The following is a 27,760-nucleotide window of genomic DNA, read 5'->3' as shown; positions in this document are numbered from 1 at the left end:
ACAGCTAGAATATACAACTATGTACTGGGGGGCTTTGGGGAGAAGAAAAAAAAGAAGATTGGCAGCAGATGTTAGGTCAGGTGCCAATCTTCAAAAAAAGAGAGAGAGAGAGAGAAAGAAAGAAGCACACTTGTTAGGCTTCTATGTGTATTAAAAAAAGAAGAAAAACCCCCAGCGAGCCAAGCAGGCTAGCCAGGATTGGTGAAATGCCTCACTCTAGGCTCTCCTCCTCCATCTTCCAAACACGTAAATGCTGCCTGGGTTGTGCTGAACGAGATCTGAAAGATCCTCGTTTCGTTTTTCCAAATGCAAAAAAACGCAAGGGCCTTATTCCTTAAATGTTAAACCCAGAATGTCCAATTACACTTTTACAACTTTGTTCATGTGGCACAATCTGCCAACTTAGGTTTTTTTTAAGTTAGGCTCACTTTCATTCTGTCCTTACCAGATCGATGCTAGCCTTTTACAATATTCAAATGCTTGGGCAGATATTCCAGGGACACTCGAACGCTGTTTTAAGATTGGCGTTAAAACAGATGTCACTGGAGTTACGGGCAAAAATTCTAAGGTTTTGTTTTTAAAATCTTTTCAATCGTATGTCAACCTTTAACTTTTAAAAGCAGTTATCTTATTTTCACCACAGAACAATGCACACAAAATAAGAGAGACTGTAATGTCCCAAGAGCTTCGCGTCTTTTTAACGTTTTAAGCCGCAGAGGTGTGCTCACGTCCAGGGTCCATGGAGCTGCGCGGAGCCCCGGAAGGGGCGCGAGCCCTGGCTGCACCGGTTCCGCGGGAGGAAGGCGGCGCTTCCACCCTCTCACGCGGACCCGCGACGCTCGCGGCGGGGCGGCGGGCGCACTGGAACGTCCTGTGTGACGTCCGCGCCCCGCCCTCGCGGCTCGCCGCTTCGAAGCCTCTGTTCCAGCGCCGGGGAGTTACGTGGGTGTGAGCCCCCGGGCCCGACAGCCTGTGGGCAGCTGCCGCGTCCTGCTGCGGAAGGAAACACGAAGCGGGGTGCGGGGACCAAGAGCTCCGGGCGGAGCGGCCAGCACAGGCTCAGCGGGGCAGGCGACTCAGGGTAGCCCAACACTTCGACGCGTCACTCCGGCGCACCATCGGCGCCGGCTCCGGGCGCGCGGCCCGGCGCGGGGGCGGGACTTCCGGTGGGGCGGGACTTCCGGCAGGGCGGGCCGGGAGGCCGGGGCTGTTGGTACAGCTCCTCGCTGGCACGTGGCGCCCGTTTTTGGCGTGGGGGCTTCTCAGCGGTTTGCGAGGGGGACATCCACACAGAGGCCGTCAGGTCGGCCGCAGGGGCACCGTCTCTGTGCGGCTCCTGTCTCGGCGCTGGGTGGGCGGCCTCCGCGGGCGGCGAGGCTCGGCGCGCGTCCGTCATGGACTACCGGCGGCTGCTGATGAGTCAGGTGGTTCCCGGGCAGTTCGACGATGCGGACTCCTCCGACAGGTAGGCGGCCGTGGAGGACCGCGGCGCTCCGGATTCTGCTCTCGCCACCGCCCCGGGGGGGAGTTGACGCTTGTTAGTGGTGCAGAGGGAGACTGTAGTTCATCACTCGGGGGCGCGCCTCAGAGCCTTGGAGTCGTTCTGCATCGCAGCCGGGCCCTTCGTCCTGGGGTACGGCACAGTTAACGAGCGCCTCTGGTCTAGGGAGTCCGGGGTTCCCACATGGTTAGCGTCGCCGAGAGACAGGGTTGGGGACAGCGATTGGGAAACATAGGTTTTTGCGCTTTATAGTCAGCATTCAAGAAATATTTATTGAGCGCCCACTGTGTGCCAGATTGTGTCCTGGGCGCTGTAGAAAGTGATGCACAACACAAACTGAGTCTCAGCTGTGATTGAACTTTTCCTTCTCTGCTTGAGAGGGAGGGCAGACAAGTATATAGAGATTTAAAAAACAAAAAAGGATAATGATATATACTATGCAAATAACTAAAATCGGTTGATATGCCAAGTGAATATGGTCAGGGAAGGTTAAGTCCAGATCTCAATGGCAAGAAGGAGCTAACCTCGGGAAGAGCAGAGGGAACAGCATTTCAGGCAGAGGGAACAGCAAGCGAAGAGGCTCAACGGTGGAATCCCTCTTGGCTGTGAAAGGAAGATCTAGAGGGCAGTGTGCCTGCAGCACAGTGGAGGTAGTTGAGAAACTCGGTAGGTAATGATACAGAAATGCTTCTCAGGAGCCGTGACATGTAGAGGCTGACAAGTGGTGGTGAGGAGTTGAGGTGTCATTCTAGGTCTTAGAGGAAGTCATAGGGGGATTTTAGCAGGGGAATTACATCATCAGATTTACGGTTTAAAGGAATTATTCTGCTATGGAGAGGATGGTTTCGGAGGGCAGGAATGGAAGCAGAGACCAGTTCAAAAGTACTGAAGTCATCAGCTCAGAGATTGTGGGAGCTTGAGACAGAGGCATAAGGATATGTTTTGGAGGAAGAAGTGACAGGATTTGGTGGTGGATTGAGAAAATAGTTTGTGCTTTTTCTTTATGGTAAGGACTTGTTACGTATAGATTTTATTAGTCGGGGATTTTTTTCAATAGCTGTATGTTGATGCCTTTCTGTGTGTCAGATCTGGTGTTAGTTGGTAGGGATACATTGGTAAACACCACCCTGATTGACCTGAAACTTGCCCTCTAGCAAGGGAAACATGTTAAGTCTAATTAAGACAAGTTACTTGTATTAGAATTGGGTAAATAGTATAAAGGAGAAATGGGGGAAGAATAGGGAAGACCTCCCTGAGTGAGTGATGGTAAGCTAATACTGGAAGGAGGAGTAGAAATGAGAAGGGCATTCCAGGTTTATGTTTACAGATGAGCATGCAGAAGGCCTTAGGGAAGAAGTTAAGTGGAAAGGAGAGACAGCCAGTGTGGCTGGTGAATGGTTTAATGACAATGAGTGCTCTGGTTTACCATCCATCACTGGATGTAGTGAGGATAAACCGAGGATTTTGCCCCTCCTCCCCCACTCCAGGAGATTTTTGGCAATCTCGAGACGTTTTGCTTGTCACTGCTAAGGGTGGTGGTACACTAGTGGCATCTGGTAGATAGGGCCGGAGATGCTGCTGCGCATCCTGCAGTGCACAAGACAGCCTCCCACAACAAAGGACTGTTTGGCTGAGGTTGAGAAGTCCTGGTACAAATGAAGATGCCACTTTAACCTGCCCCCCTAGGCTTTTGGCAATTGAAGGATCAATTTATTGATTATGTTTATGAAATCCTAGTAAATAGCAGGTGTTTAATGATTATTTTTTCTCTTCTTACCCATATCCATGGAGATTTGGAGCCCTCTAAACCGTGGCTAATTAATAAGTCTGGATTGATATCTGAATTTGCTTAAACTCGTGTCTGACTGTTTTTAAGCCTGTAGTGCATATTATTGGTTGTTTTATAGACGGTTTCTGTCCTTATTCTCTACATTAGAGGTCAAAACTGGTAGTACCTCTCTTTAATTTGGCCTGCAGATATGTTTTGTTGGTAGGCACAGTGTTTTATGTAAATTGAACATGCCAGTTAAGTGGGAGATTTTATACAAATATCCAGATTTCTGGCTTTTCTTGAAAAACTGCAAAGACCTGGTAATATTGGGTCTGAATTCTCACATGGCAAAAAAAGACCCTATTAGTTGTGCTGCCTTTTCCCTGGGCCTGTTCTCTCTGTTTGACAATCCCCACTTCTGTTTTCTTTGACCAAGCCTGCTTCACCCAGCTGTGGTGCTCGTGTTCGCTACTCCTTCTCTTCATGAACAAGAGTGGTTTGAAGTTCTTGGTGTAACACAAACCTTGATATAGTTTCCTTTGTTGGAAAATAATGTTGAGTTCAAAATAAGGCTGCTTTAGATTTATTCCCAAGTTTTGTCAGAAAGTTTTTTTTTCCCTCTTAAACCAGCTCAGTGAAGTTTTCCTTGAATCAGTTCATTCTGCAGAGAAGGTAACTATATCAATTCTAACCTCACTGAGGCAGAAGCGGATTTCACACCCTCGTGTACTTCTTCCTTAGTTGGACCTGGAGAATAAGCAAACAACTCCAACAGAACTCTGAAAAACTGGGGAATTTGGTATTAAGTAGATTAAGCTTATTGGGAGATTTGTTGTAAGGGAAGCTTTTAGATTTGTCGGTATAGGTTTAATGTTATATCATAAATAAATACCTATGTTTGTCCAATTAGAGTATGTGTAAACATGCTGAAACCTTGTTGTTTCTAGTGAAAACATTGACTTGAAGATAATCAAAGAGGAAGATGACTTTGTGTTTGAAGACCTTCAAAATAATGTGAATGAGAGGATGGGTGACGGTGAGATAGAAGATGAGGAGGAGGAAGAGGATTATGATGACGATGACTGGGACTGGGATGATGGCATTGGAAAACTCACCAAGGGTTTTACCTTGAATGGAGGGAGTAACCCACAGGTATTTTATAAATGATTCTATGCATCTTTGTGTTGTTTGCTTATATCTTATTTTTTAAAAGGACTTTTTGTGGTTCTGGAATTGAATAACTGAAAGATTTTCCTCAGGTAATATAGTCCTGTAGTTCCAGCCCGTGTGATTTTCATTCTTTGACCTTTCCATATTTCTGATAATTTCCCGGAGGTGGATTCTTTCCATAATCAATTTAAAAAGTTATTTAAATTATCATAAGATTATGAGCTTTAAAATCTGCATGGAAAAGGATATGAGTAGACAATTTACTACAAAAGGTTAAGAAACATGGAGGAAAAGTTCAGCCTCATTAATAATTGAAGAAGTGCAGATTAGGTTTGTAGAGATGCCATTTTTTCCACCTACGAAACTGACAAAGGCACAAAATATATAGTTGGTGGTCAAGTAAGTAGGTACGATTATTTGGAGGATAAACCTCCAAGATTTGGTAAATGTAAAAGCTTTAAAAACTTATAAAATAAACACTCTGACTCAGCAATTCTTCTATGAGTGTGCCAGGACTTAGTTACAAGAATGATCCTCCACTCTTGTTTGTAGTAGAGGAACATGGGAAAGAACTTTGATCAAATTTACCGTGGGACTGATTTCACACAATAGCCTATTATTCAGCTATAAAATATGTTGCAAAGGAAGGCTGTATTAATGACATGGAGATAGGTTCTCATCTCCCGTCATCTACCGTGTGCAAAACGCAAGTTAGCAGACTGTGTGGAGCCGCCTCCTCACACTGGAAGGGCTAAGTGTGTCAGGAGTCAGAGCCACAGGATTAACATGGTACATCCTCCTGGATAAAGGTTCCTCAAGGTATGCAGAGGAAAAACTTAGTGTTCCTTTGAATATTAAGACAGCTATAACGTGGACTGGAATGCAGACGTTTATAAAATAACCAAATGAATTTCACGCTTCTGGTCTTGTTTTGGTAACCTGTTGATTCATTGATGAGACTTTGAGCAGTTTCAACATAGGATGTAATCCCTTTTCTTTCGTTCTTTTTTTTTTTTTTTGAGGAAGATTAGCCCTGAGCTAACTACCACCAATCCTTCTCTTTTTGCTGAGGAAGACTGGCCCTGAGCTAACATCCATGCCCATCTTACTCTACTTTATATGTGGGACGCCTACCACAGCATGGTTTTTGCCAAGCGGTGTCATGCCTGCACCTGGGATCCTAACCAGCGAATCCCGGGCTGCTGACAAGCAGAATGTGCGAACTTAACTGCTGCGCCACCGGGCTGGCCCCCAATGTAATCCATTTTAATAAAGCTAGAAAAAAAAAGACAAAGTTTATTTGTTTAAATGTTAACGTATTATGTTAATGTAAAATAAATTTAACGTATTAGATTTTACTTAAACATACATTATTTTAATTAAACATTATTTTAAAATTTGGATTTAATAGAAAATTTTAAAAAGTTCTGTGCAAACAAGAAACAGCTCGGCCTTAAAGTTCGACGCTGAGATAACAGGATTGAACTGGTGATGGTTCCAGGCCTTTTTCTCTCTGCTGTATTCTCTTGTTTGTGGCTTCTGGCTGTCGTCTCCCTTTCTTCTCGTTTTGCTGCTATTTAAGTTTGTGCGTAGCACTCTAGGTGCTAAGCCTTTCCCTTCCTTGAGATACTAGGCCCAAAATGAAATTCTTAGAACCAGTTTAATGTAGGTCTTAGCTCTTTATTATACACTTTGGCGGTAAAGGAACATTCTCAAGTTTTAAATCTATGAAGCAGTCAAATTAGAAAAATCACATTTCATTTTAATTTCTTATTTATAATACTGAAGAATACATTGTAGAGAGGTTAAATAAACAACCCAGATTATGCAGACTCTTTGTTTTAGCCAGTAACTTTAATCTTCTTTTTCAAATGCCTTTTTAAGAAATTTCTTGGATAAATTTGGTTAATTCTTAGGGTACTCCTCTGAGTATTGATGCTTTAATAGTTAACTGTGAACTAGGGAAAAAAACATTAGGTAAACTTAGGTTTGTATTTATAACTAGTGCTTTAGACTCTGGTACTAATTTCTTCTAGGCAAATCGACAGACTTCCAACTGCAATTCAGCCAAAATGTCTACTCCAGCAGACAAGGTCTTACGGAAATTTGAGAATAAAATTAATCTAGGTGAGTTTATAAAATACATTTCCTCACTGGGCTATGAGGACATTCTTCAAAAACTGTGAAATGTTATAAAATTTTGTTAGATCAAGAAGTGAATATATTCCGTGTTACAGACTGAATGATCATGCTTAGAGAAAATAAAAACTTTGTAATTTGAAAACGTGGCTTCAAGGAAAGACTTTAGCTTATGCCTTTTTTAATTCTGTTTTATGAACCTGTAATTCGAAATGAAACTGAAATTTTTAGAATTAAAGTTGAAATTCAAGCAATTATATTATCTATATTAGTTGTACAAAATAATAATAGTGTCTGAAATTCCACACGTGCCGATATATTTATTTTGGGAGATTTCTGCATCTAGATTTTGGCGGCTCAAAAATTACAGCTGTGGTGATGAAAGTGACAACACTTGTTATTAAGGAAACACGACTTAGTGCTTACCATTAAAAACATTAAACATTTTTTTATTCCTAAAATATATTTACTTATAATAAAATATTTAGAAAATAGAGAGGGAAGAGGGGTAAGTATCCTATTCAGAAAGACTGTTAATGTCTTTTTGTCTTATATGTTGTTTACATTGTGGATTTTTTGTATTTTTAGATAAGCTAAATGTTACTGATTCTGTCATAAATAGAGTCACTGAAAAGTCTAGACAAAAGGAAGCAGATATGTAAGTAATATTTTAACTATAAAACATGACTGATAAGAAATGTCTAGACAAATTAAGTAGCATCTTGGTCATAATTATTCTGCAAGGGATGCTCCTTTGTATATGTAAACCATTTCTTTTTTTTTTTAGCTTAAATGAGAGTATCCTATGCCTTTGTAAGATAAAAATACTAACTGAATCTTTTTAAGAAATATATGGTAAAACTATAATCTTGTGAAATTCACAAATGCACTCTTATGAGGGTAACTTTGTAGGTTCCAGTTTAAACTAAAATGTTAGAGTATAGAAGTGTTTCCTTTTTAGAATTTATTAAGAATTGTTTCCTTCCATGAAATCTTTTTAAAAATTCAAAGGAAGATTTAAAACTAAATGATATAATTGAGAACTGTTTCCATTTACAACTTCTGTTCTCAAAGCCAGTTGTTTCAGATCTAGCTAACTTCTAAGTGCTGATAACTCAGGCATTAACAGTATATTACAGAAAATGACACGAAAATCATACAACTAGAAGTGTTCGAACTCAGCTTAACCAGTTTTCTTCTGAATTATTGCTGTGCCCAAAAGATACTAGCTTCTTGAGAAGCACCGTAGTCATTTATTATTTCATTGAAGCGTCTGAATCTTTGTGTTTGAATCTTTATTACTTTAGGTTAGTGGGCCAATTGGGTCACTTAGTGTGTGAGCTGAAGCTAATCAATGTCTGCATTTTAACACGGAACTTAGTAACTGTCTTGAAATGATAAAAACTTGTGTCTTTGTGGGAAAGGACTCTTAACGAGAAAGCCATATAAACGACTTCTGTACTCATGGAGTCATTAAAGACTTAAGGACAGCATTAACAGACTCCAGCCTCGTTCCCTTTACCCCAGCTGCTCTTCTTATTTAATGCTTCCGAAATGTGGGTAGATATTTTCTTCTTACTGCAGATGTCTTCGTTTTACCCTAGGGAACTGAAGTGCTGCTTAGTAAAGGGAAATGAAGGAAGCTTCACTGAGTGATAAAACTACGATGAGATCAGGAAATCTGTTGTTAAAGAAACTGCCTACCTAGAAATTTCACGGACTCTTGTGTATTTAGAAACTTTTTATTTTGGCTTCTCTGACTGAATTTGAAATACATGACCTACCCTTTTTTGGTTTTGGTTAGGTATCGCATCAAAGATAAGGCCGACAGAGCAACCGTGGAACAGGTATGGTTTGAGTGTGTGGCAAGCTCTCGTTTGAAATTAGCATTTCTTTTCGCTTTGAGTTGTAGTTTGCTTTCATCCTTCTTGCTTAATGCTAATGTTACCTAACAGTTACTCCTATTTGAAATTACTCCTTCTTAGAGTTTTAGAGACCTACATTTTGCTTTGTAATAGGATAATTAATAGATAAATTAGTCATGCTCCCTCCGTGGCCCTCTGAAGCCAACACGCAAAACATTCATCTCCTCCATGGAAGGGAAGCAGAATCGATTGTAAGACCAGGAATCTTTTGTCTTAAACAAGGTCTCCAGGAATTTTTGAGCTTTCCCAGAAGATAGGTCAGGTGTCTGCCACAAAGGGGGCTGGGGGTGTGTGAGAGAGAGAGAGGTAATGCCTTCAAATTTTCAGTTAGACATCTCTTACTTGTTTAGAAATTATGCTTGTTTTATTCTTTCTATTCAAGGATGGGGGAAAATCAGCCTGATTTTCCCACATGTAGAGAGTTGTGATTGGGTGTTAGCATTGGCACAGATTTTTGATGTGAAGAAAGTGGTAGAAAGCATCAGAACATTACTATTGCTACCACGCATGCACATATGCACAAACACATTTTGCAATAGTAGCCCCTTCGACCTGCAGATCCTTGGTTAGGACATAAGCACCTCTTTTGCTGGCCACCTCAATCCCCAAGGGAGTAGCACCCACCCTGAGCTCTAGAACCGTTTGCTCAGTTGGTGAATTCCGCCTTTAGGCAGGAAGGAGTAGGGTCTGGGATCTCTGTCTGCATTGTTCTCTAGTTTATTTATTTTGTGAGGTTTCTTTTTGTGATTGAAAACAGTGTGGTCTAGCTCAGAGAGATCAGGCAGCTTTACTTTTCGAAGACCCTAAAATAACTTAGGCAAGAAATCCTTCCTTTTTCTCTTTCAAAATTAGTTTTGCTGAGAGTATATATCTTGAGTCTGAAGCTGTCTTTTTAAAATACGTATTTGTGGGTTTATTTGCTTCTTGTATTTATCTTTCCTTATTTTGTTTTTAATTCATTTGGTGCGTTGCTCCTCCCCGTGCCCCTAGCCTGTCTGCGTACTGACTTTGCAGCAGCGCGGGTCTCTGCCTAGGCCCTGTACGCCCCTCTCTTTCCCTGTGTGGTGGAGGAGGAACGCACACGTACTGCCTGTTCACTCACGTTCCTTTCGGTCTTCTCTGGTTGCACTGGTCATTGGTTGTCTTTCAGTCCTCCAGTCCTCCAGTGTTAATGTTAGGTTTCTGGTGTGGCTGCAGCCACCTCATTGAAGACCCTAAAGCACAGTTAGATTGGCCGCTTTATACTGTCTCACTCCATGGAGCTGGAGGAGCTACTGCAGGTGTCCCTTGAGATTGCATGTAAATTTGTGGCTGCCTCCATTTCAGGCATGGACAGGAGCAGGCTTTAAATTCATCGCCTTCCTGCCAGTGTGGGGCTGAGTGAGGGGCTGGCAGGCTCCGCCTGGAGCAGCTGCCTCCTCTGCCCACCAAGCCCTGCTCTGGGGGCACCAGGAGCGCAGCTGTTGCGGCTCCCGGGGAGCGGGGCCATCCCGACCGCAAGCCCGGAACATGCTGACTGAGTGAGGTGCTGCAGGCCGCCGTGGTTGAGTTGCACGCCAGCGCCATGGTGGCTGTTCCTACTAACACGCTGTACGGCCTGGCCTGCTCAGCGAGCTGCTCGGCACTGTGTACTGCCTCAAGGGTCGCAGCGAGGCCAAGCTGCTATCCGTATGCCTGGGCCTTGTGGCCGACATCTACAGGTACTGCCATGTGAGAGCACCCGAGGGGCTCCTGAAAGACCTGTTACCAGTACCAATGACCCTGGTGATGGAACGCTCAGAGCAGCTCAACAAGGACCTGAACCCCTTCACTCCTCTTGTAGGCATCCGGATTCCTGACCATGCCTTCATGCAGGACTTGGCCCGGGTATTTGGGGGACCACTTCCCCTCACCAGCGCTAACCTCAGCTCTGAGGCCAGTTCTCTGAATGTCGAGGAGTTCCAGGACCTCTGGCCTCAGTTGTCCCTGGTCATTGATGGGGAACTAGTTGGGGATGGCCAGAGCCCTGAGTATCACCTAGGCTCAGCTGTGGTTGACGTGTCTGTGCCTGGAAGGTTTGGCATCATTTGTCCAGGCTGTGCCCTGGAAAGTACTACAGCCATCCTCCAACAGAAGTACAGGCTGCTCCCTTCGTACAGATCCTGCTTGTGAAAGTTGGGAGGAGGGGGTGCCTAAGCACTGGTGCTGGACACCATGTGTCTGTCTGCTGGTGGCTGCCAAGGCCTCATTTGCAGAGGCCAGTGGGGCTGCAACATCACTAGTCTGACCCTTTAAGGCAATGTGTCTTAATACTGTAGATCAGGTCCCAGGAGCTGCTGGTTTAACGCCTCACACCTGGTGGGGGAGGTTATATTTATCATCTGTAATTTCATATATCAACCAAAAGCTGAATAGAGACTAAGAACATTCCTAGGATGGCCTTGTTCTGATAAGTTTCTTCCCTTTTTTTTTTAATTTTTGAAAAATAGTTCAAATAACAGATTTGAAATGTAATGAGAGCCTCCTCTCTGGTGGGTAGGTGGCATTTAAGGTCCAAATCAGCTAGAGCACCAGCTGGTGCTGTTTAAGTCTGAAGTGACCAAAGGTGTGAGTTTGTGCTCCTGGAGCTGGAACCAGCTGAGAGTGAAGATTGTAGAGCCACAGGCCAAACACTGTTTCCTCTGAACCAGGGGGCTGCTGGCGTGTGTGCTGTAATTGCCTGGCCAAGAGAGTCATCATTTTGGTCTAATGGTGGGAAGTCAGCTCAATTGGCAAGGGGTGGGGGTAGGGGGTCCAAATTAAAGAATATTGGAAAACAAATCTCTGCTATCCCTTTAAGCCAGGGACTTTTTTCTTATTTATTCATAAAATAAATTATAGCAAATTATACGTATAACACCTTTATTTAAATCCAGTGTCTATTCACCCTTTATCTTTATTCATATCTATACCAAGTGTTAAACGTTATTGTCGGGCATTTGAACTTTGGTTTTCTTTAATAGAAAATAATGCTGCTATTAAACAACTTTATAAATGGGGAAAAAAATTGATCACCTTCTGTTTGTTAAAGAGGACTTTGGGGCCCTTTTTACTCCAGACTGACTGCTCTGACTTTGAAGGAGACCTTTCCTGGATTGACTCATCTGTACCAGGCGTCTGCAGACTCTTTCTTTAAAGGGCTGAATGATTGATTCTTTAGGCATCGCTAATTCTTTTTTTAAAAAAAACAACTCTTTAAAAGTGGAAAAACCTTTCTTAGCTTGCAGGCTGTAGAAAAACAGGCTGCGGGCTGGATTTGATTCCTGAGCCGTTGGGTGCTGACCCCTGGGTTAAAGTTGCATATCTAATAAAGTGGCCACTGAGCACTTGGAACATGGCTATTTTCAATTGAGATGCACTATAAATGTAAATACAAACTTCATTTTAAGACTTAATGTAAAAAACAATGTTGAATATCTCGCTAATAACTTTATATTATCTGTCAAAATAATAGTGTTTTAGATGTGTTGGATTAAATAAAATATGTTAAAATTAGTTTCACCTGTTTCTTTTGACGTCCTGTAATGAGGACTAGAAAATGTGAAATTACTTAGATGGTTTGCAGTATATTTCTGTTGGCTAACATTGATCTAGTCAGTTTCTGCTTCCCTTGTACTTGGTAGCTTTTGATTTCCGTGACTGGATGAACTTGTTGGTTTGTTGTCTCTCTGGTTCCTTTAGCTTTCACCTCACATTTTATGTGCTAAAAATCAGAGTGAATAAAAACACCGTAATAGAAACTCTCATTCAGGCAGCCGGAATAGCATAGTACAGTTAAGCTCTTCATTTGGTAATTGTCAGGGGCTTCATTGGGAAATATTTGATACTATCTTTCTGAAATTTCTACTTTTTGCATTTCTTTTTAGGTGTTGGATCCCAGAACACGAATGATTTTATTCAAGATGTTGACTAGAGGAATTATATCAGAGATAAATGGCTGCATTAGCACTGGAAAAGAAGTGAGCTGTTTTTTGGATGCCTGAATGTTTTCATGTTAGCTTTCTTCTTTCAGATACCAAATGAATCTAAGGCACTTAGTAAATATAGTGTGCCTTTAAAAAGAAATCTTTTTAAAAACTATACCCAAGTCGGGATAGTTTAATACAGTGTTTCTGAAAATGGCTTTATTAATATTTATGACCAGTAGAAAGTTGTGCACATTGCTGTGCCTTTCCACTGTCATTACTGTATTGTATCGTTGAGCCCCTAGTATACCCAGCAGTAAGCTTAGGGGGTCACTTGACTGCAGGCCTCAGTCCTGTTCAGACATTTACCAATGGTGGTGGGGGTTATGGTCTAGTTTCTGTGAGTTGAGTGTTTTTCTTATTTTTTCCTTTATATTTAGATAGGGAGAGAGGCATGGTGTTTTTAAGTTAGCACCTCATTCTATAGGAAGCAGTTCTCAGTGAAATTCATTTTATAAATCACAACATGTAAGAATGTCTTCAAGTATTTTCCACATATTTGAGATATAAAAAGTTTGAGACCACTTCTCACATGTACTTAAATTGAATTTTACTATATATGTAATTTGGAGATATATTTACTTTACCTTCTGGTATGATGTTTTGTATTTTAATTCACATGTGCAGAAAATGATGGTGTACCTTATGCATGTTATTTCGGTTCACTTGACTTTTGAAGATGGAATCAAATAGACTGGAAAAGTAAAGTACTGTTTGTAGTTACTTAAGATGAACTTAATTTTTTTTGTTTTTGACTTAAACTAGGCTAATGTATACCATGCTAGCACCACAAATGGACAGAGCAGAGCAATCAAAATTTATAAAACTTCTATTTTGGTGTTCAAAGATCGGGATAAGTATGTAAGTGGGGAATTCAGGTAAGCTCAGACTTTTTTTCCCAGTTGGCTTACTTTCTATTTCCTAAAAAATAAAAAGTAGAATAATGGAATGATTGAAATAACAAATATTTTTCTTGTTCAAGATTTCGTCATGGCTATTGTAAAGGAAACCCCAGAAAAATGGTGAAAACTTGGGCAGAAAAAGAAATGAGGAACTTAATCAGGTGACTGTCTGGGGATGTGCATGCTGTGCCCTGCACGTCGGCTCAGCCCTGTCCTACGGCAGGTCCCAGTGTGGCTCTGCCCAGAGGCAGGGACCCTATAGGGCCGTTCAGTTCTGTTAGATCTGCTGAGGGAAGCAGAAGAAACAAATTTCTGGACAAGTGGGAACTCGCTCCTCTTCTCTGTTCTAAGAATCCGTTACAGAAGCATTCTGCCGCGATTCACATTTATTCAGCAAGGGTGGCTCATGTGAGGGGCCTTGGAAGCTGCGTGAAAACGTTCAGCATTTAGACTGAGGATGATGAGGAGCTGTTAGAGGACCATAAGCGGGGAAGTGACACAGTCCGGTGGTGAGAACGATGGGTCACGTGTTAGTAGATGTTGGAGTTTTAGACAAATTCTGTTAGATCCTAAACTCTGCTTATTGTAGTTTCCTTATTTTAGTCCAATTTTGGACACATTTCTGTATTCTTTGTGCTCATGCCTTTGTATCAGGTAAAGGTGGCTTACATAGCAGAGATCAAGTTTCCACAAAAATTTGAAGGATTTTTTTCCCCTCTTTTAAATGTTTTAACTTTTTTTTTCCTTGAGGAAGATTAGCCCTGAGCTAACATCTGCTGCCAATCCTCCTCTTTTTGCTGAGGAAGACTGGCCCTGAGCTAACATCCATGCCCATCTTCCTCTACTTTATATGTGGGGTGCCAAGCGGTGCCATGTCCTCACCCAGGATCTGAACCAGCAACCCCTGGGGCCCCAAAGCAGAACATGCACACTTAACTGCTGAGCCACTGTGCTGGCCCTTATTTTAACTTTTTATATGCTGTACATAGGTGACATACTGGATATTTTAGTATCAAGCAAGTAGTACTTGTTTTGAAAGTCCTTCTAAAATTTTGTGCTCAGTTAGCTGTTGGTTGTGAGTCCAACTAATTTTATTAAGCTCTTTTCAGACTGATCAACTCAAAAGATAATTGCAGACGTACCTGCTGTATTTCATCAGTACTAAGGTGCAAATTTTTTTCATGGTTTCCCATCTCAGGAATCAGATTGGCTGTTAGAAGCTGTAAGATGTCATAGTTGAATTGCCAGTGTTTGTCATTCTTGGGGATACATAATGGCGTCACCTAAAAGCTCTGGTCTTAGAGTTGAAGAAGTACAATAATAGTTTCAAGGCCGTGGTGTTGTTTCCTGGCAGCAGTATTAATCTTGTACTGTAGCTGTTGTAATTGTTTTAGATGCCATTTCGACTTTTCGTTAGTCCTTTTCTCTGTCTTAATATCGCAGGCTAAACACAGCTGAGATCCCATGCCCAGAACCTATCCTGTTGAGAAGCCATGTTCTCGTCATGGGTTTCATTGGGAAGGATGACATGTAAGTATGTGCAAGGCCTAATAATTACTTGCTCAGAATTGTATTGTTAAGTGCTTTAAATTAGCCAATGAACTAATATTTCCCATTTGAATGGCTCCTTTCATCTTAGAATATTTTTTATCCACGTTTTCTGTTGTATTAGTGCATAGAGTTATCAATTTATTCTACCTTTTTAAGTCTTAAAATGCTTCAGAATAATGAAGTTCGCCCTGTTTTTGAGGAATGTATTATACAGTAAGCTGGGACGGCGTGTTTGTTGACAGCTTCTTGGAATGGTGTGTCTCTAGTGAACCAAGTTGTCCCACGCACAGTTCATGTGCTCAGGTGTAGAAGAGAGTGCCTGTGTCATAGTAGCAGGAGGCGAGAAAACTTGTCCTGGGTCAGTGTATGTTAGTTGTCCATTTTTTTTTTATTCCAGGCCAGCGCCACTCTTGAAAAACGTCCAGTTATCAGAATCCAAGGCTCGGGAGTTGTATCTGCAGGTCATTCAGTACATGAGAAGGATGTATCAGGATGCCAGGCTCGTCCATGCGGATCTCAGCGAATTTAACATGCTGTGAGTGTGCTGTGTCCCTTAGGAACCCCCCATAAGTCATTTCATGTCCTTTAAAAAAATGAACAAAATTCCCAATCCAAAGAAGTCATACTAAATGCTGAAGTTCGGAAGTTGACTTCCACGTGGTCGCAGTACAGGATGTGTTCCTGCCTTTGGTGACCTTAGTCACAGAATTGACCTCTCTTGATCGTTAAAGGACTTTGGAAGGTTTCTCAGTTTTCATCCCTTGTTAGTCAAAGCAGCCTCTTCTCCTTACCCACCTTGTTTATTTTATTAGTTACTTCTCTTGCTCTTAAAATAGAACTTTTTAAACAAAATGTAGGAAAGTAGTCATATCTGATAGTCCCCGCACATCTGGCCCTCACGATACCCAAGTGGAGGTGTGCATCCCTGGTGCTTCTCACAGTCCCCACACATCTGGCCCTCACGGTACCCGAGTAGAGGTGTGCATCCCTGATGCCTCTCACAGTCCCCGCATGTCTGGCCCACAGGTACCACAGTGGAGGTGTGTACATCATTGATGTTTCTCAATCTGTGGAGCATGACCACCCACACGCCTTGGAGTTCTTGAGAAAAGATTGTGCCAATGTCAATGGTGAGTGGAAGCTGGAATTTTCTCCCGCCTTGTTTGTGCTTGTTGGTTCTGTGCTCTGTTAAGCTGCTAATGTAAGGTCTTGGCACTAACTCGTTCGTTGCAGTGATACCTCTGCCATTAACTAGAGATGGCGTGTTTTTCTCTGTTTCTCTGTAAAGTAGTTGGAATAATAACCTTTTCCCTCGTAAAGCTGTCATTAACGTTTTCCTTCTGACAGATTTCTTTTTGAAGCGCGGTGTTGCTGTGATGACTGTGCGGGAGCTCTTTGAATTTGTCACAGATCCCTCAATTACACCGGAGAACATGGACGCTTATCTCTCGAAGGTGAGATGGGGTGAGGGAGGGAAAGAATGGAAAATGGCAGTAGTAATTTGCACTTACGTGGCACTTCTGAGGGTCTCAAATTGCTCAGCATAATATTTGTTCATTTCGACAGCTTCCCAAGACCTTTTCCTTCTGATTTCACAGGTGGGGAACCAAAAATATAGTAAAAAGCCAATGGTAAAGGCAGGTTTCTTAACTTTAATCATCAGGCAAGATCTGCAGAACTTTTTCCATCTTGTAAAACAGAAACTCTGTACCCATTAAACACTAACTCTCCACTCCTCCCTCCCCCGAGTCCATCTGCTTTGTGTCTGAGGTTGCCAACTCTAGGTGCCTCCCGTGAGTGCAATCAGACAAGATTTTTTTTTCTTTTTTTTTTAAATATTTAATGGCATGAAAGCATACAATTTAAGGACAGGTTTTTTTTTTTTTAAGATTTTATTTTTTCCTTTTTTCTCCCCAAATCCCCCCAGTACATAGTTGTATATTCTTAGTTGTGGGTCCTTCTAGTTGTGGCATGTGGGAAGCCGCCTCAGCGTTGCCTGATGAGCAGCGCCATGTCCGCGCCCAGGATTCCAACTGGCGAAACCCTGGGCCGCCGCAGCGAAGCACATGAACTTAACCACTTGACCATGGGGCTGGCCCTCAAGGATTTGTCTTTTTCTAGCTACCTTGTTTTGCTTAACATAATGTCCTCAAGGTTCATCCACGGTGTAGTGTGTGTCAGAATTTCCTTCATTTGGAAGGCTGAATAACCTTCCATTGTAGGAGTAGACCGCATTTTGTTTATCCATTCATCCAGAGATGGACACTCAGGGTGCTTCCACCTTTTGGCTGTTGTGAATAGTGCTGCTATGAACACGGGTGTACAAATGTCTCTCCAAGACCCTGCTTTAATTCTTTTCGGTATATATCCAAAAGTGGAATTGCTGGATCATATGGTAGTTGTACTTTTAATTTTTTGAGGAACTGCCATGCTGTTCTCCTTAGTGGCTGTACCATTTTACATTTGCACTAGCAGTGCACAAGGGTTCCAGTTTCTCCACATTCTCACATCCTTGCCAACACTTATTTTTTTATTTGATTTTCTGTTTTGTTTTTGTGTTTTGTTTTGAGTAGCTATCCTGATGACTCTGAGGTTGTATCTCTTAATTTTGATTTGCATTTCCTAATGATGAATGATGATGAGCATCTTTTCATTTCCTTGCTGGCCATTTGTATATCTTTTTTGGAGAAATATCTATTCAAGTCTTTTGCCTATTTTTTAATTAGGTTGTTTTTGTGTTGTTGAGTTGTAGGAGTTCTTTATATATTTTGAATATTATTAACCCCTTATCAGGGGCTGGTCTGGTGGCATAGTGGTTAAGTTCATGTGCTCTGCCTCAGCAGCCTAGGGTTCATGAGTTTGGATCCTGGGTGTGGACCTACACACCACTCATCAAGCTATGCTGTGGCAGTGTCCCACATATAAAATAGAGAAAGATTGGCACAGATGTTAGCTCAGGGCCAATCTTCCTCACCAAAAAAAACCCCAACCCCTTTTCAGATATATGATTTGCAAATATTTTCTCCCATTCCATAGGCTGTCTTTTCACACTCTTGATACACAGAAGTCTTTTTTTTCTTAAGATTTTATTTTTCCTTTTTCTCCCCAAAGCCCCCCCCATACATAGTTGTGTATTTTTAGTTGTGGGTCCTTTTAGTTGTGGCATGTGGGATGCTGCCTCAGCGTGGCCTGATGAGTGGTCCCATTTCTGCACCCAGGATTTGAACTGGTGAAACCCTGGGCCACCGAAGCAGAGCATGCGAACTTAACCACTCAGACACGGGGCCGGCCCCGATACACAGAAGTTTTTGATTTTGATGTTCATTTTATCTATTTTTACTTTTGTCTGTGAATCAGAATATGGAATACATGGCATCCATGGTCCTACACAGGTTTCAGGTTTTCTCTGACCTTTTCATGTTCCCCCTCTCCTGGAATGCCTTCCCATTTCTACCTGTGTGCAGCTTGCTCTGCCTAGTGAACCTTAAAGCTCAGTTCAGAAAGCCTTCTTGAGGAGGTATCAGGCAGAAACAATTGTTTCCGTAGGTATATTTTCTATGTCTTGTAAGTCTATGATAGAAGTAGTCACACTGCATCACTTCTTAATATATTTGGTTCTTTTTAATTTTGTCACCCTCTACTAGACTATGAACTCTTAAGGGACAGAGTTGCATTCTTGTATTGCCAGGACCTGATCAGTACCTGGCACATAGTAAATAATCACATATGTTAACTCAATAAATAAATATCACATCGTTTTTATTCTTAAACTCTTTAGCACTAATTTTAGTGTGTGAACTTAAAAAACCGTAGTACCACTATTTTTCCCTTTCTTCTACATATTCTAAATAGAGTAGAGGACAAATCTTCAGTTTTACAGTTTTACAAGCCAGGAGAGTCCTGTCGCGTCTTTGTCGCCTCCGTTGCAGTCCCTGTGTTCAGCGCTTCCTCCCATGCCTGAGGCTGCAGCAGCCTTGGAGCCGCATACTCACGACTAGAGGGCCGTGCACCGTCCCTCTGACCCCTTCGTGACTGCTCAAGAGTTGAAGAGTGGTTCTTCGTTCTTTGGGTCTCGCTTTTCCTTTAGTAAATATTTGTGCTAACCGTTTAAAAATTAGTAAAAGTAGTATTAATTTTGAGAGAGGGCTAGAGATCCCCTGAGGCTGGACGAGTTTGATTTACTCTGTTACTTGTGGGTTGATGGCAACCTTTGTGGTGTGAGCTCACCTGTCCTGCTGGGGGACAGCACGTCCTTCTTCAGGAGTGTGAAGAGGCTATGGACAGAGGTTAGAGCAGGTCTGTACTGAAATTGGGAAGTGAGTGGATCCTCTGTAGGTTGAATGTAAAGCAGAGTAATTTTTGTTTTCTTTCCAAGGCCATGGAAATAGCATCTCAAAGGACCAAGGAAGAAAGATCCAGCCAAGACCATGTGGATGAAGAGGTAGAATTTGTTATCTGTTCACAGCCTCAGGAAACACTTGTGTTTTGAAGTTTGGTTTTTTGTAATACTGCTAGTGCATGAATTTGATTTTAATAAATCAGTTTTTTGAATGATAATATTTCCTTGAGACTTAATATGTTAGGTAATTTAACTGAGTCAAATTGTATAACTTACATTCCGTTATGTCCTTCTGCTCAGCAACCTATTAGTCCATTGTCCTGGATGGAGAATGTTTTTAAAGAGCCTATTAGAGTGTATGATTCAAGAAGGAAAAGCCTATTTTAGTTTGCAAATGTGAATTTCTACATGATTTAAATGTTGATTCCAGTCACATTGTTGATTTTAAATATTTACGTTTGGTTAAAAAAAAAATTTTAATCTTGGGAGTCAGTGTACTTTTTGTGAAAGTGATCTATACTGGGCTTTTAAAAAAAATTCTCATAGTTATTAGTGAGATAGATGAATATAAGGTACCCTATATCAGCAATTCTGAGCCTTTTTTCACAATAGCGTAGGGTGGATAATGTTCCCATGTAAAACATGTTCCTCTGTAAGGCATAGCCGAGCAGTGCTTGCTAACTGCAACTCCACTGCCTTCTCTCCCACTCAGAAAAGCTTTTTGGAATGCAAACAAGGGAAAAGAAGTGTTACTTTAAGGGTAATCTTAAATCATTTAGTGTTTTATCATTAGTAACAAATTGCTTTAGGCACGCTACACAGCAGATACAACCCCGGTGTGTGCGAACAGCCTGGTTGAGAATCAGTGCTGCAGACGATGATGCTAGATCCCTCTGACTTGATAGGGGGGAGGATACTGAGGAAATATGAAAAATATGTGAATGACAGTTTCAATTTTACTTTTTCTCTGTGTCTGTTAGGTGTTTAAACGAGCATATATTCCTAGAACCTTGAATGAAGTAAAAAATTATGAGAGGGATATGGATATAATGATGAAATTGAAGGAAGAGGACATGGCCATGAATGCCCAACAAGACAATGTGAGTTGCTTGGTTTGTATGTAGCAAGCAAGTTTACAAAGGAAGCTACCGTCCCCAACCTGCAGGCTTGAATGTGGCTTCGAATCTACTGAGATGGCTAATTCCCTTTGCATTAACATGTTCTCTGTGCACATTGGATGTAAAGGGAATTCACTGGTATTTATGAAAGGAAATGATACATTTGAATGAGTCCAACAGACTATAATTGCAGAAAAAGGAATATTTGCATACAAGTCTAGGCTATAAATGGTTATTATACTATATCCATTAACATATATATTTCAGGGTCTGGAAGATTTTTTCCTGTTAAAGGGGAAGATAGCAAATATTTTAGGCTTTGCAGGCCAAGAAGCAAAGTTGAGGCGGTTCTGTGGGTCATTATATAACAAGAGAGAAAAATTTCCCCCAAATTTGTATTGATGAAATTAAAAACACTTTAATAATAACTGAATACAACTTTTCATGATACAGGTCTACTGATGAGAAAAGAATGAAGTTATTTTGGGGAGAATACATTTCATTTAATTAAGATTCAAAGTTAGAGTTTTCTGTCGTCAAATTGGTCTCATATGTTCACCTGTAAAAACCATCAGGCTGCGGGTTGTGTTGGCCTGTGGCCGGAGTTTGCTGATGCCTGGTGTGTTTGGTGGACGAGGATAACATACATTCTGTGAACTTTCCATGTTACTGTGAGATACGTTTTAGGCTCCTTTAGTCACACGAGATACTGTGTGGCTCACAGTGTTATTTCTTAATATTGCAATGTGTGTATTTCACTGTCTAGTTGGATGTTGATTCTTGTTTTTTTCTTTTTGGTTACAAGATTCTGTACCAAACTGTCACAGGGATGAAGAAAGATTTGTCAGGAGTTCAGAAGGTACGAAAAACATGTGTTGCTGTTCATTTATGTGAAAAAAACTTTTAAAGAATATAAAATTTAGGGGCCAGCCCTGGTGGCCTAGTGGTTAAGTTGGGCTCACTCTGCTTTGGTGGCCTGGATTCGTTCCTGGCGCAGATGTATACCACTCTGTTAGTGACCATGCTGTGCTGGCAGCCCACATCCTGAAAAATAGAGGAAGATTGGCACGGGTGTTAGCTCAGGGCAGATTTTCCTCAGAAAAAAAAGATTTAATGTATTATTAGAGTTAAATTAAGAATGATATAGTAGTATTAGTATAGATACTTTCAGAGTCATGGGCATTTTCAGAAATGCCCTTTTTGTTTCATTCTTTTTAACTATAAGACTGAAGTATAGAAATTTGTGGTTTCTTTTTCAATCTGCTTCTGAATTATTCTTTTGTTGTAGTGAGGCATTGATCCCTTTCATATCCTGGTCTTCATTTGTGAATTTAGTAATGAAACTGTGCTGCTTCATGTTTTACAACCAGCTTTAAAAAACAGTGGAGGGCCAGCCCTGTGGACGAGTGGTTAAGTTCGCATGCTCTGCTTCCACGGCCCAGGGTTTGTGTGGACATGGCACCGCTCATCAAGCCATGCTGAGGTGGCGTCCCACATGCCACAACTAGAAGGACCCACAACTGAAAAAAAATGCAACTGTGTATTGGGGGGCTTTGGGGAGAAAAAGGAAAAAAAATTTAAAAATCTTTAAAAAGAACAAACAGTGGAATCTGGTCTCATACTAGCACGAAACCTGCTGAAGACCAATCTCGTGAGTCTAGCAGTCTTATAGCGCTAGATTCCTGCAGTGGTTTTTCTAAAAACAATCTTGTTTTGTTTTACATTTTAGAATAGCAGGGGTTTATTCTGATTTGAATGATAATAAAGGAAGTTCTTGTTTCTTTTAATGTTCTTAAAGGCTTAACTAGGAAGGATCACAGTTTGCTTTTTGGAAATTTACTGTGTCTTTTTTATGGGAAGAACTGAATTAGGAAAATCCCAGTATTTTGCATGTCTGAGTTGTATATGACAGGTACTGTGGGGCAGTTGTGCTTTGAATTCCAGAGCATGAAGGTTTTGTCGCAACTGACTAGAAAACCTTTTTGTACAATTGCCTCTTAAAGATCTGTTTTTTTCTTACAAAAGGAAACCTCATGTTTTTAAAAAATGCTTCCTGCTGCTTTAAAAACTGCTAAACTTGAGAAAAAAACCTGAAAATTTCTCGTTTAAATATTGTCTTCCCTCTTGATTGTATTAAGAATATGTTACTTGAAATTCAGTCTGTAGGAAAACAGCTGTGAAGTTATCCAAATAAGTGTTTATTTTTTATTTCTATCTCTATTTCACATCCTTCCAAATCCCAACAGTCCTCCTGATTTGCTGAAAGAAGCAGAACAGTTCTGGTGTTGACGCAGGTCGCCCAGTAGGGCCCCGTTCCTTCATTTGGGTACATCCCCGAGCCTCACTGGAATGGCTGCTTCCCAGCTTCCTCCCAGATGTTGACTCTGTTGTTTTGATGTTTCAGTACAGGATGTTTGTCAAAGTCTATCTGCAAGGCTAAAATCTGAATTCTGGCGTTAACACATTTAATAACAGTAGATAACTGATTGGCTTAGAGGAACATGGTTCTGTAATATTTTCAAGGTGCCTGCACTTCTAGAAAATCAAGTTAAGGAAAAGGCTTGTTCTGATACAGAAGATGCTGGAGGCTCTGAGTGTGCTGACACAGACTTGGAAGAGCAGGGAGACCATGCTTGCTCCAAGAAGCCCCCCACCGACCTCGAGGTTGATAAAAAGGTGAGCCAGGAACTCAGATTCCCTTGCTCTTCAACATGGCAGCACAGCTGCTCGCATTTCTTTTTAAGTGTCTGGATTATGGTGACTGAAAGCAGTGTTGATCAGTAAGTACCTCTCATTGTAGTTTCAGTTCCCAAGTGTGAACTGCACTCTTGGTGGTACATTATCTAGAGATTGGATTTCTATTAGGAGCTCCTTGGGTACTGCCCAGAGAGAGGACACACTGAATTCAGTACGTTGATTAAAATGATTATCATTCACTTGAAGTACAGATGAGGTTGGAGTTGCCCCACGGTGAAATACTGAAGAGCCATTTCAGAGGGATTTCTAGCCCAGTCTGGTGTTTCCAGAATCTGAATGACTGTTTCTTCCACTCCTAGCCGTAGATGTAAAGAGACACTACCGACGGACGGGGGTTGTGATAGTGATAGTGACTGATAGTCATTTAATGACGGAGTACGCTCTGAGAAACGCATTGTTAGACAATTTCATCATCGTAAGAACTTCACAGAGTGCACTTACACAGACCTAGATGGCGTAGCCCGCTACACACCTGGGCTATGTGGGACCAGTCTCACGGGGCCACCGTGGCACGTGCGGCCCACCACCGACTCGCTGTTGTTAGGTGGTGCACGACTGTGTTCTTCATTCTGAGCGGAATCCTGCCTTAGAATGTGTGGGTCCTGACACTCCAGAGAGACGTGTCCAGCTCGCTGGTACATTTCCCCTCTTTGCCTACTGGAAATGAATATTTTGTCTCTTTCTAACCTTTATTTCTTTTAAAATATGAAACTTAATAAAGAAAAATAGTTGCAAACATTTAATAACATCCTCACGGATCTTTCTGTTTGGCTGTCTTCAAATTTCTGTTGAGACCTTAAAGACAATTTGCACCCAAAATTCCATTACCAAATCATAATCGTTTTTCATTTTTTCATGTTACACTCACTTTTTATCGTTTTACATACTTTTTTTTGGGAAAGATTTTATTTTTCCTTTTTGTCCCCAAATCCCCCCCGTACATAGTTGTATATTTTAGTTGTGGATCCTTCTAGTTGTGGCATGTGGGATGCCGCCTCAGCATGGCTTGATGAGTGGCGCCATGTCCAGGCCTAGGATCCAAACCGGCGAAACCCTGGGCCCCCAAAGTGGAGTGCGCGAACCCAACCACTCGGCCATGGTGCCGGCCCCCGTTTTACATATTTTTTTAATTTAGTTGTAATATTAATGTGTATGCTCTGAATGAAATTTGTGGGTTTTTTAATTTTTGTTTTTTTACAGGAAAGAAAAAAGATGGTCAAGGAAGCTCAGAGAGAGAAAAGAAAAAACAAAGTTCCTAAACATGTGAAAAAAAGAAAAGAGAAGACAGCCAAGACAAAAAAGGGAAAATAGAATCAGGACTATGTTACGTACAGTAATTTTCCGTCAGTTGCTTTTCTGGCCTGCACAGTAAGCTGCCTCTGGAAGATGGGTTATTGATTTAACCGAATGGTGATTACGGCAGCGTCTGTGAAGACTGATTGGGTGTCTTCGTGTAATTATGTAAAGAGCTCTGAGCTCTGTTGCCTAGACCTGTCCCTGGCTCTGTCTGGTATTATCAGAGGATTTATTTAAGCTGCTGTGTTAATGAAGAACTTTGTACAGTTTTATATATTTTTTCTCTTACAACATGTTCTTTGAAGCATCGTACATACTTCAAGGTGATGGACATCCGTAGCCTTTATGTGGGTGTAAAGGCACCTTGGACAGGCTGGGGCACGTTGTTTTTGCTTTGTTTGTACATGCCAAAGACCCATCTGAAATCATTTGCTGGTCAGGCCGTGGTTTCTGTACAAGGGGCTTTCACTGATAAGAGAATTCGGTTTGCTGTCGATGTAATCGTTCACAGCGGCTCTGTTCTGTCTGCATTGGCGATCATTTGTCATGCACTTACTCTTCATCTTGAATACTCTTTTTTAAGCTAGGGCCTCCTAGTTCATAAGCTATTTCACATTCAGCTATTTGGCCTGTTCATTCATCTCTCAAATATTTGAGTATTTCAGTGCTAGGAATACAGCAGTTAACAAAACAGGGAAAGACTTCTAGCTTCAGGTAGTTTACATTTTAAAGGAAGACAAGATATTAAGATAAGTTAAAAAACAGTGTATCTGCAGGTGATAAAATCTGTGGAGAGAAATAATGCAGAGAAGAAAGAATGCCTGGGGAAGTGGGAGTTTGCAGTTTAAAAATAGGCCACACTGAGAGGCTGTATTTCAGCAAATACCTGAAGAATGTGAGTCATGTGCATTTCAGGAGTGAAGAGCATTCCTGGTAATGCAAACAGCAAGTGCCAAGGCCCTGAGGCAGAAATGTGCCTGAAATGTTCTAGAAACAAGATGCTGGAGCATCATAATCGAGGAAGAAAGTAGTAGATGAGGTCAGATGGTGTTAGGCTATTGGAGAGTTTTTAGCAGAAGAATGATATGATCTGACTTCTGTTTTGAAAGGATTGTGATCACCCTGGCCTCTGGAGAATTGACTAGGAAGCAAGGGTGAGAGGCCAGTTGGTTATTTATTGTGGTACCCCACATGAGAGGTGATGGCTTGGTCTAGGATGGTAGCAGCGGACATGGAGCGAAGTGGTTGTATTCTAGACAGAATACAAAGGTAGAGTGAACTGGCCGTGCTAAGGGAATACCTGAGGAATTGGGAGAAAGAGTGAAGGATGCCCTCAGGATTTATGACCAAAGCAACTGCAGTGAATTTTGGAGTTGTGACTTAATGTTGGCACTGTCACTTCCCAACTGTTGGGAAGCAATGTGGGTGGAGCAGATTTGGGAGTAGGAGGGTAAGGTAAAAGCTTATATTGCGACAAAGCAAAAATGTTGAAAGAAATTACCAAGTTAGTTTTTATTTTTTACCATGTACTTGATATTAGAAATGTCTCTTTTAGCCCTTGCATCAGACACAGTTTCTATAAATAAACAGTTTCCCTAAAACTGAAGCTTGCACCTGCTTGAGAGTTGGTGGATTATTGGTGGCGGGTCCGCTGAGCTTTTAAAATTTTAAGTCAAATTATCATGTTCATAATACTTTTCCTTCCTGACTTTAAAAAGTTGAAAATACAATTTCAGTGAAAGACGACAGTAGCCCCTCTGAAATATTCTACAGTTAACACAACCGAGGAGAAAGCTCACACAAACGTAGCCATCCTCCCCACTGTGGGGAGTTCGTCTCAGGGTCTTCTGGGGCCTGGCCTAGCCTGGCCTTCTCTCTGACAAGGTGTGTATGAAGCAAGCGGTCAAGCTCCTCAGAGCAATCTTATGGCGACTAATGCAATTACTCAGTTTGGAATCAGTTTCACTTGGGCAAAAGTAGTGTCGGCCAGATTCAGGACAGTTCATTCTCATTTACGTTGCTGTCGGGAGGGAGTGGCTTGTAAAATGCCAAGATTTGGGACTACAGGGGGAGTCTAATTTGAGGAACGTTTTTCTGATAACTTTCGCTGTTGTGGCTGTTGCCCTGTTTGGATTCTGGGACATAGACTGTAGCTGAGTGGTAACCACTGGTCGTGTTCTTGCCGAACTCATCTTAGACCATATTTCCAGTGTTTCTTTCTCACCAGGAGGCTGGGAAGGAAGGAGCCCGTTCTTAGCCAAAGTTATAGGCTTGGATTGCCTTTGAATTTGACAGGTTTAGTGTCTGGATTATTGCTTGTACAGTTACTTTCCAATGGGAGAGATGAGGTTCAGGTCTCTTGGCCTGAAGGCTGGGACATAATTCTGTCAGTTGTAGTAGATGAATCTGATTTTCTGTCCTATTTTGTTGATTTTTCTAATCCCTTCAAATAATGCAGGTGTTACTAAAAGTTTACCATGAGAAACCTGGAGATTCCTTTGAAGACAAAATCACAGCTGTTTCTTACGCTGCTCCACTTCCTGCTCTTCCTTGGATGAAGCAGTTGAGGAACAGAACTTTCACGGTCCCGGAAGCTCCAGCCTTTGAGCTTGGCCTTGGAGCGAAGAGAGAGGAATTGGGCCAGCTGTTTGCCCAGGTCTGATCAAACGTGAATCTGTGGTTCTCGGCTGACATCACGTTTTCTTCAGCTTTATTTGTAACTTGATGAAGGTGGACCCAAGAGATCTGAAAACCTTTATAGTTTAATATTGAGTTGTTTGAGAAGATCTCTCCTTTTCATGAGCATTCTGCTGAATTCAGTGCAAGCAGCTTGCTGTTTCTTTGCTGCAGGCCTGTGCTGTTATGTGCCTGTGATTTCACTAACCTTTTGGCTCAGAAAATGAAGAGCTGAAAAGAAAAACATCCTAGAAGCTGTCAAAAATTCAATTTAATATCATGGGCTCTAAATGATGACATTTCTGAAAAATCATTTTCATTTTCAAAAGCTTGACAGGTTTCCTAATTTTTAGTTGTCTGTAGACATAGTAAATAAAGATCATGAACATTCAGAGCTTTACTCTTGATTTCTGGGGGTTACTTTTTGTTGTTGTTGTTGTTTGTGTTTTTGTTTGTTTTGAGGAAAATTAGCCCTGAGCTAACATCTGTGGCCAATCCTTCTTTTGCTGAGGACGACTGGCCCTGAACTAACATCTGTGCCCATCTTCCTCTACTTTATATGTGGGACGCCTGTCACAGCATGGCTTGATAAGTGATCCGTAGGTCCACACCCGGGATCTGAACCAGTGAAC

The 27,760-nt window shown here is 41.6% G+C and overlaps 2 protein-coding genes and 1 pseudogene across 3 annotated transcripts in view; 2 read left to right on the top strand and 1 right to left on the bottom strand.

Moving 5' to 3' along the window:
• The window catches only part of CAGE1 (cancer antigen 1), a 45,756-nt gene extending 44,360 nt beyond the window's left edge, over nucleotides 1–1,396 (bottom strand). Inside the window, exons 1-2 of the mRNA XM_070516802.1 lie at nucleotides 1,117–1,396; nucleotides 729–1,058 (exon numbers count right to left, since the gene is read on the bottom strand). Of these exons, the coding sequence (XP_070372903.1) occupies nucleotides 729–1,058; nucleotides 1,117–1,396 (610 nt within the window). The remainder of the gene's footprint in view (nucleotides 1–728; nucleotides 1,059–1,116) is intronic.
• On the top strand, nucleotides 859–27,520 carry RIOK1 (RIO kinase 1). Of its 2 annotated transcripts, XM_014842677.3 has the most exons (17): nucleotides 859–1,465; nucleotides 4,220–4,424; nucleotides 6,479–6,569; nucleotides 7,170–7,239; nucleotides 8,386–8,428; nucleotides 12,391–12,483; nucleotides 13,255–13,367; nucleotides 13,472–13,552; nucleotides 14,835–14,921; nucleotides 15,340–15,477; nucleotides 15,969–16,072; nucleotides 16,290–16,396; nucleotides 19,318–19,383; nucleotides 20,262–20,381; nucleotides 21,205–21,258; nucleotides 22,923–23,075; nucleotides 24,357–27,520. In XM_014842677.3, exons 1-17 carry the CDS (start codon nucleotides 1,395–1,397, stop codon nucleotides 24,465–24,467), a joined length of 1,707 nt encoding a protein of 568 aa, XP_014698163.2. In that variant the 5' UTR covers nucleotides 859–1,394; the 3' UTR covers nucleotides 24,468–27,520. The 2 variants fall into 2 exon arrangements, with proteins under 2 accessions (XP_014698163.2, XP_014698165.1); XM_014842679.3 differs by lacking the exon at nucleotides 22,923–23,075 and having other exon boundaries at nucleotides 885–1,465.
• On the top strand, nucleotides 8,675–10,786 carry LOC139045967 (threonylcarbamoyl-AMP synthase pseudogene; annotated as a pseudogene).
• Nucleotides 27,521–27,760: the final 240 nt, after the last annotated feature.

The sequence above is a fragment of the Equus asinus genome, chromosome 8, assembly GCF_041296235.1.
Source record: "Equus asinus isolate D_3611 breed Donkey chromosome 8, EquAss-T2T_v2, whole genome shotgun sequence".
In the NCBI taxonomy this organism is placed as follows: Eukaryota; Metazoa; Chordata; class Mammalia; order Perissodactyla; family Equidae; genus Equus; species Equus asinus.
The sequence above is the reverse complement of the archived record's forward strand: the minus strand, read 5'-3'. Positions and strand labels throughout refer to the sequence as shown.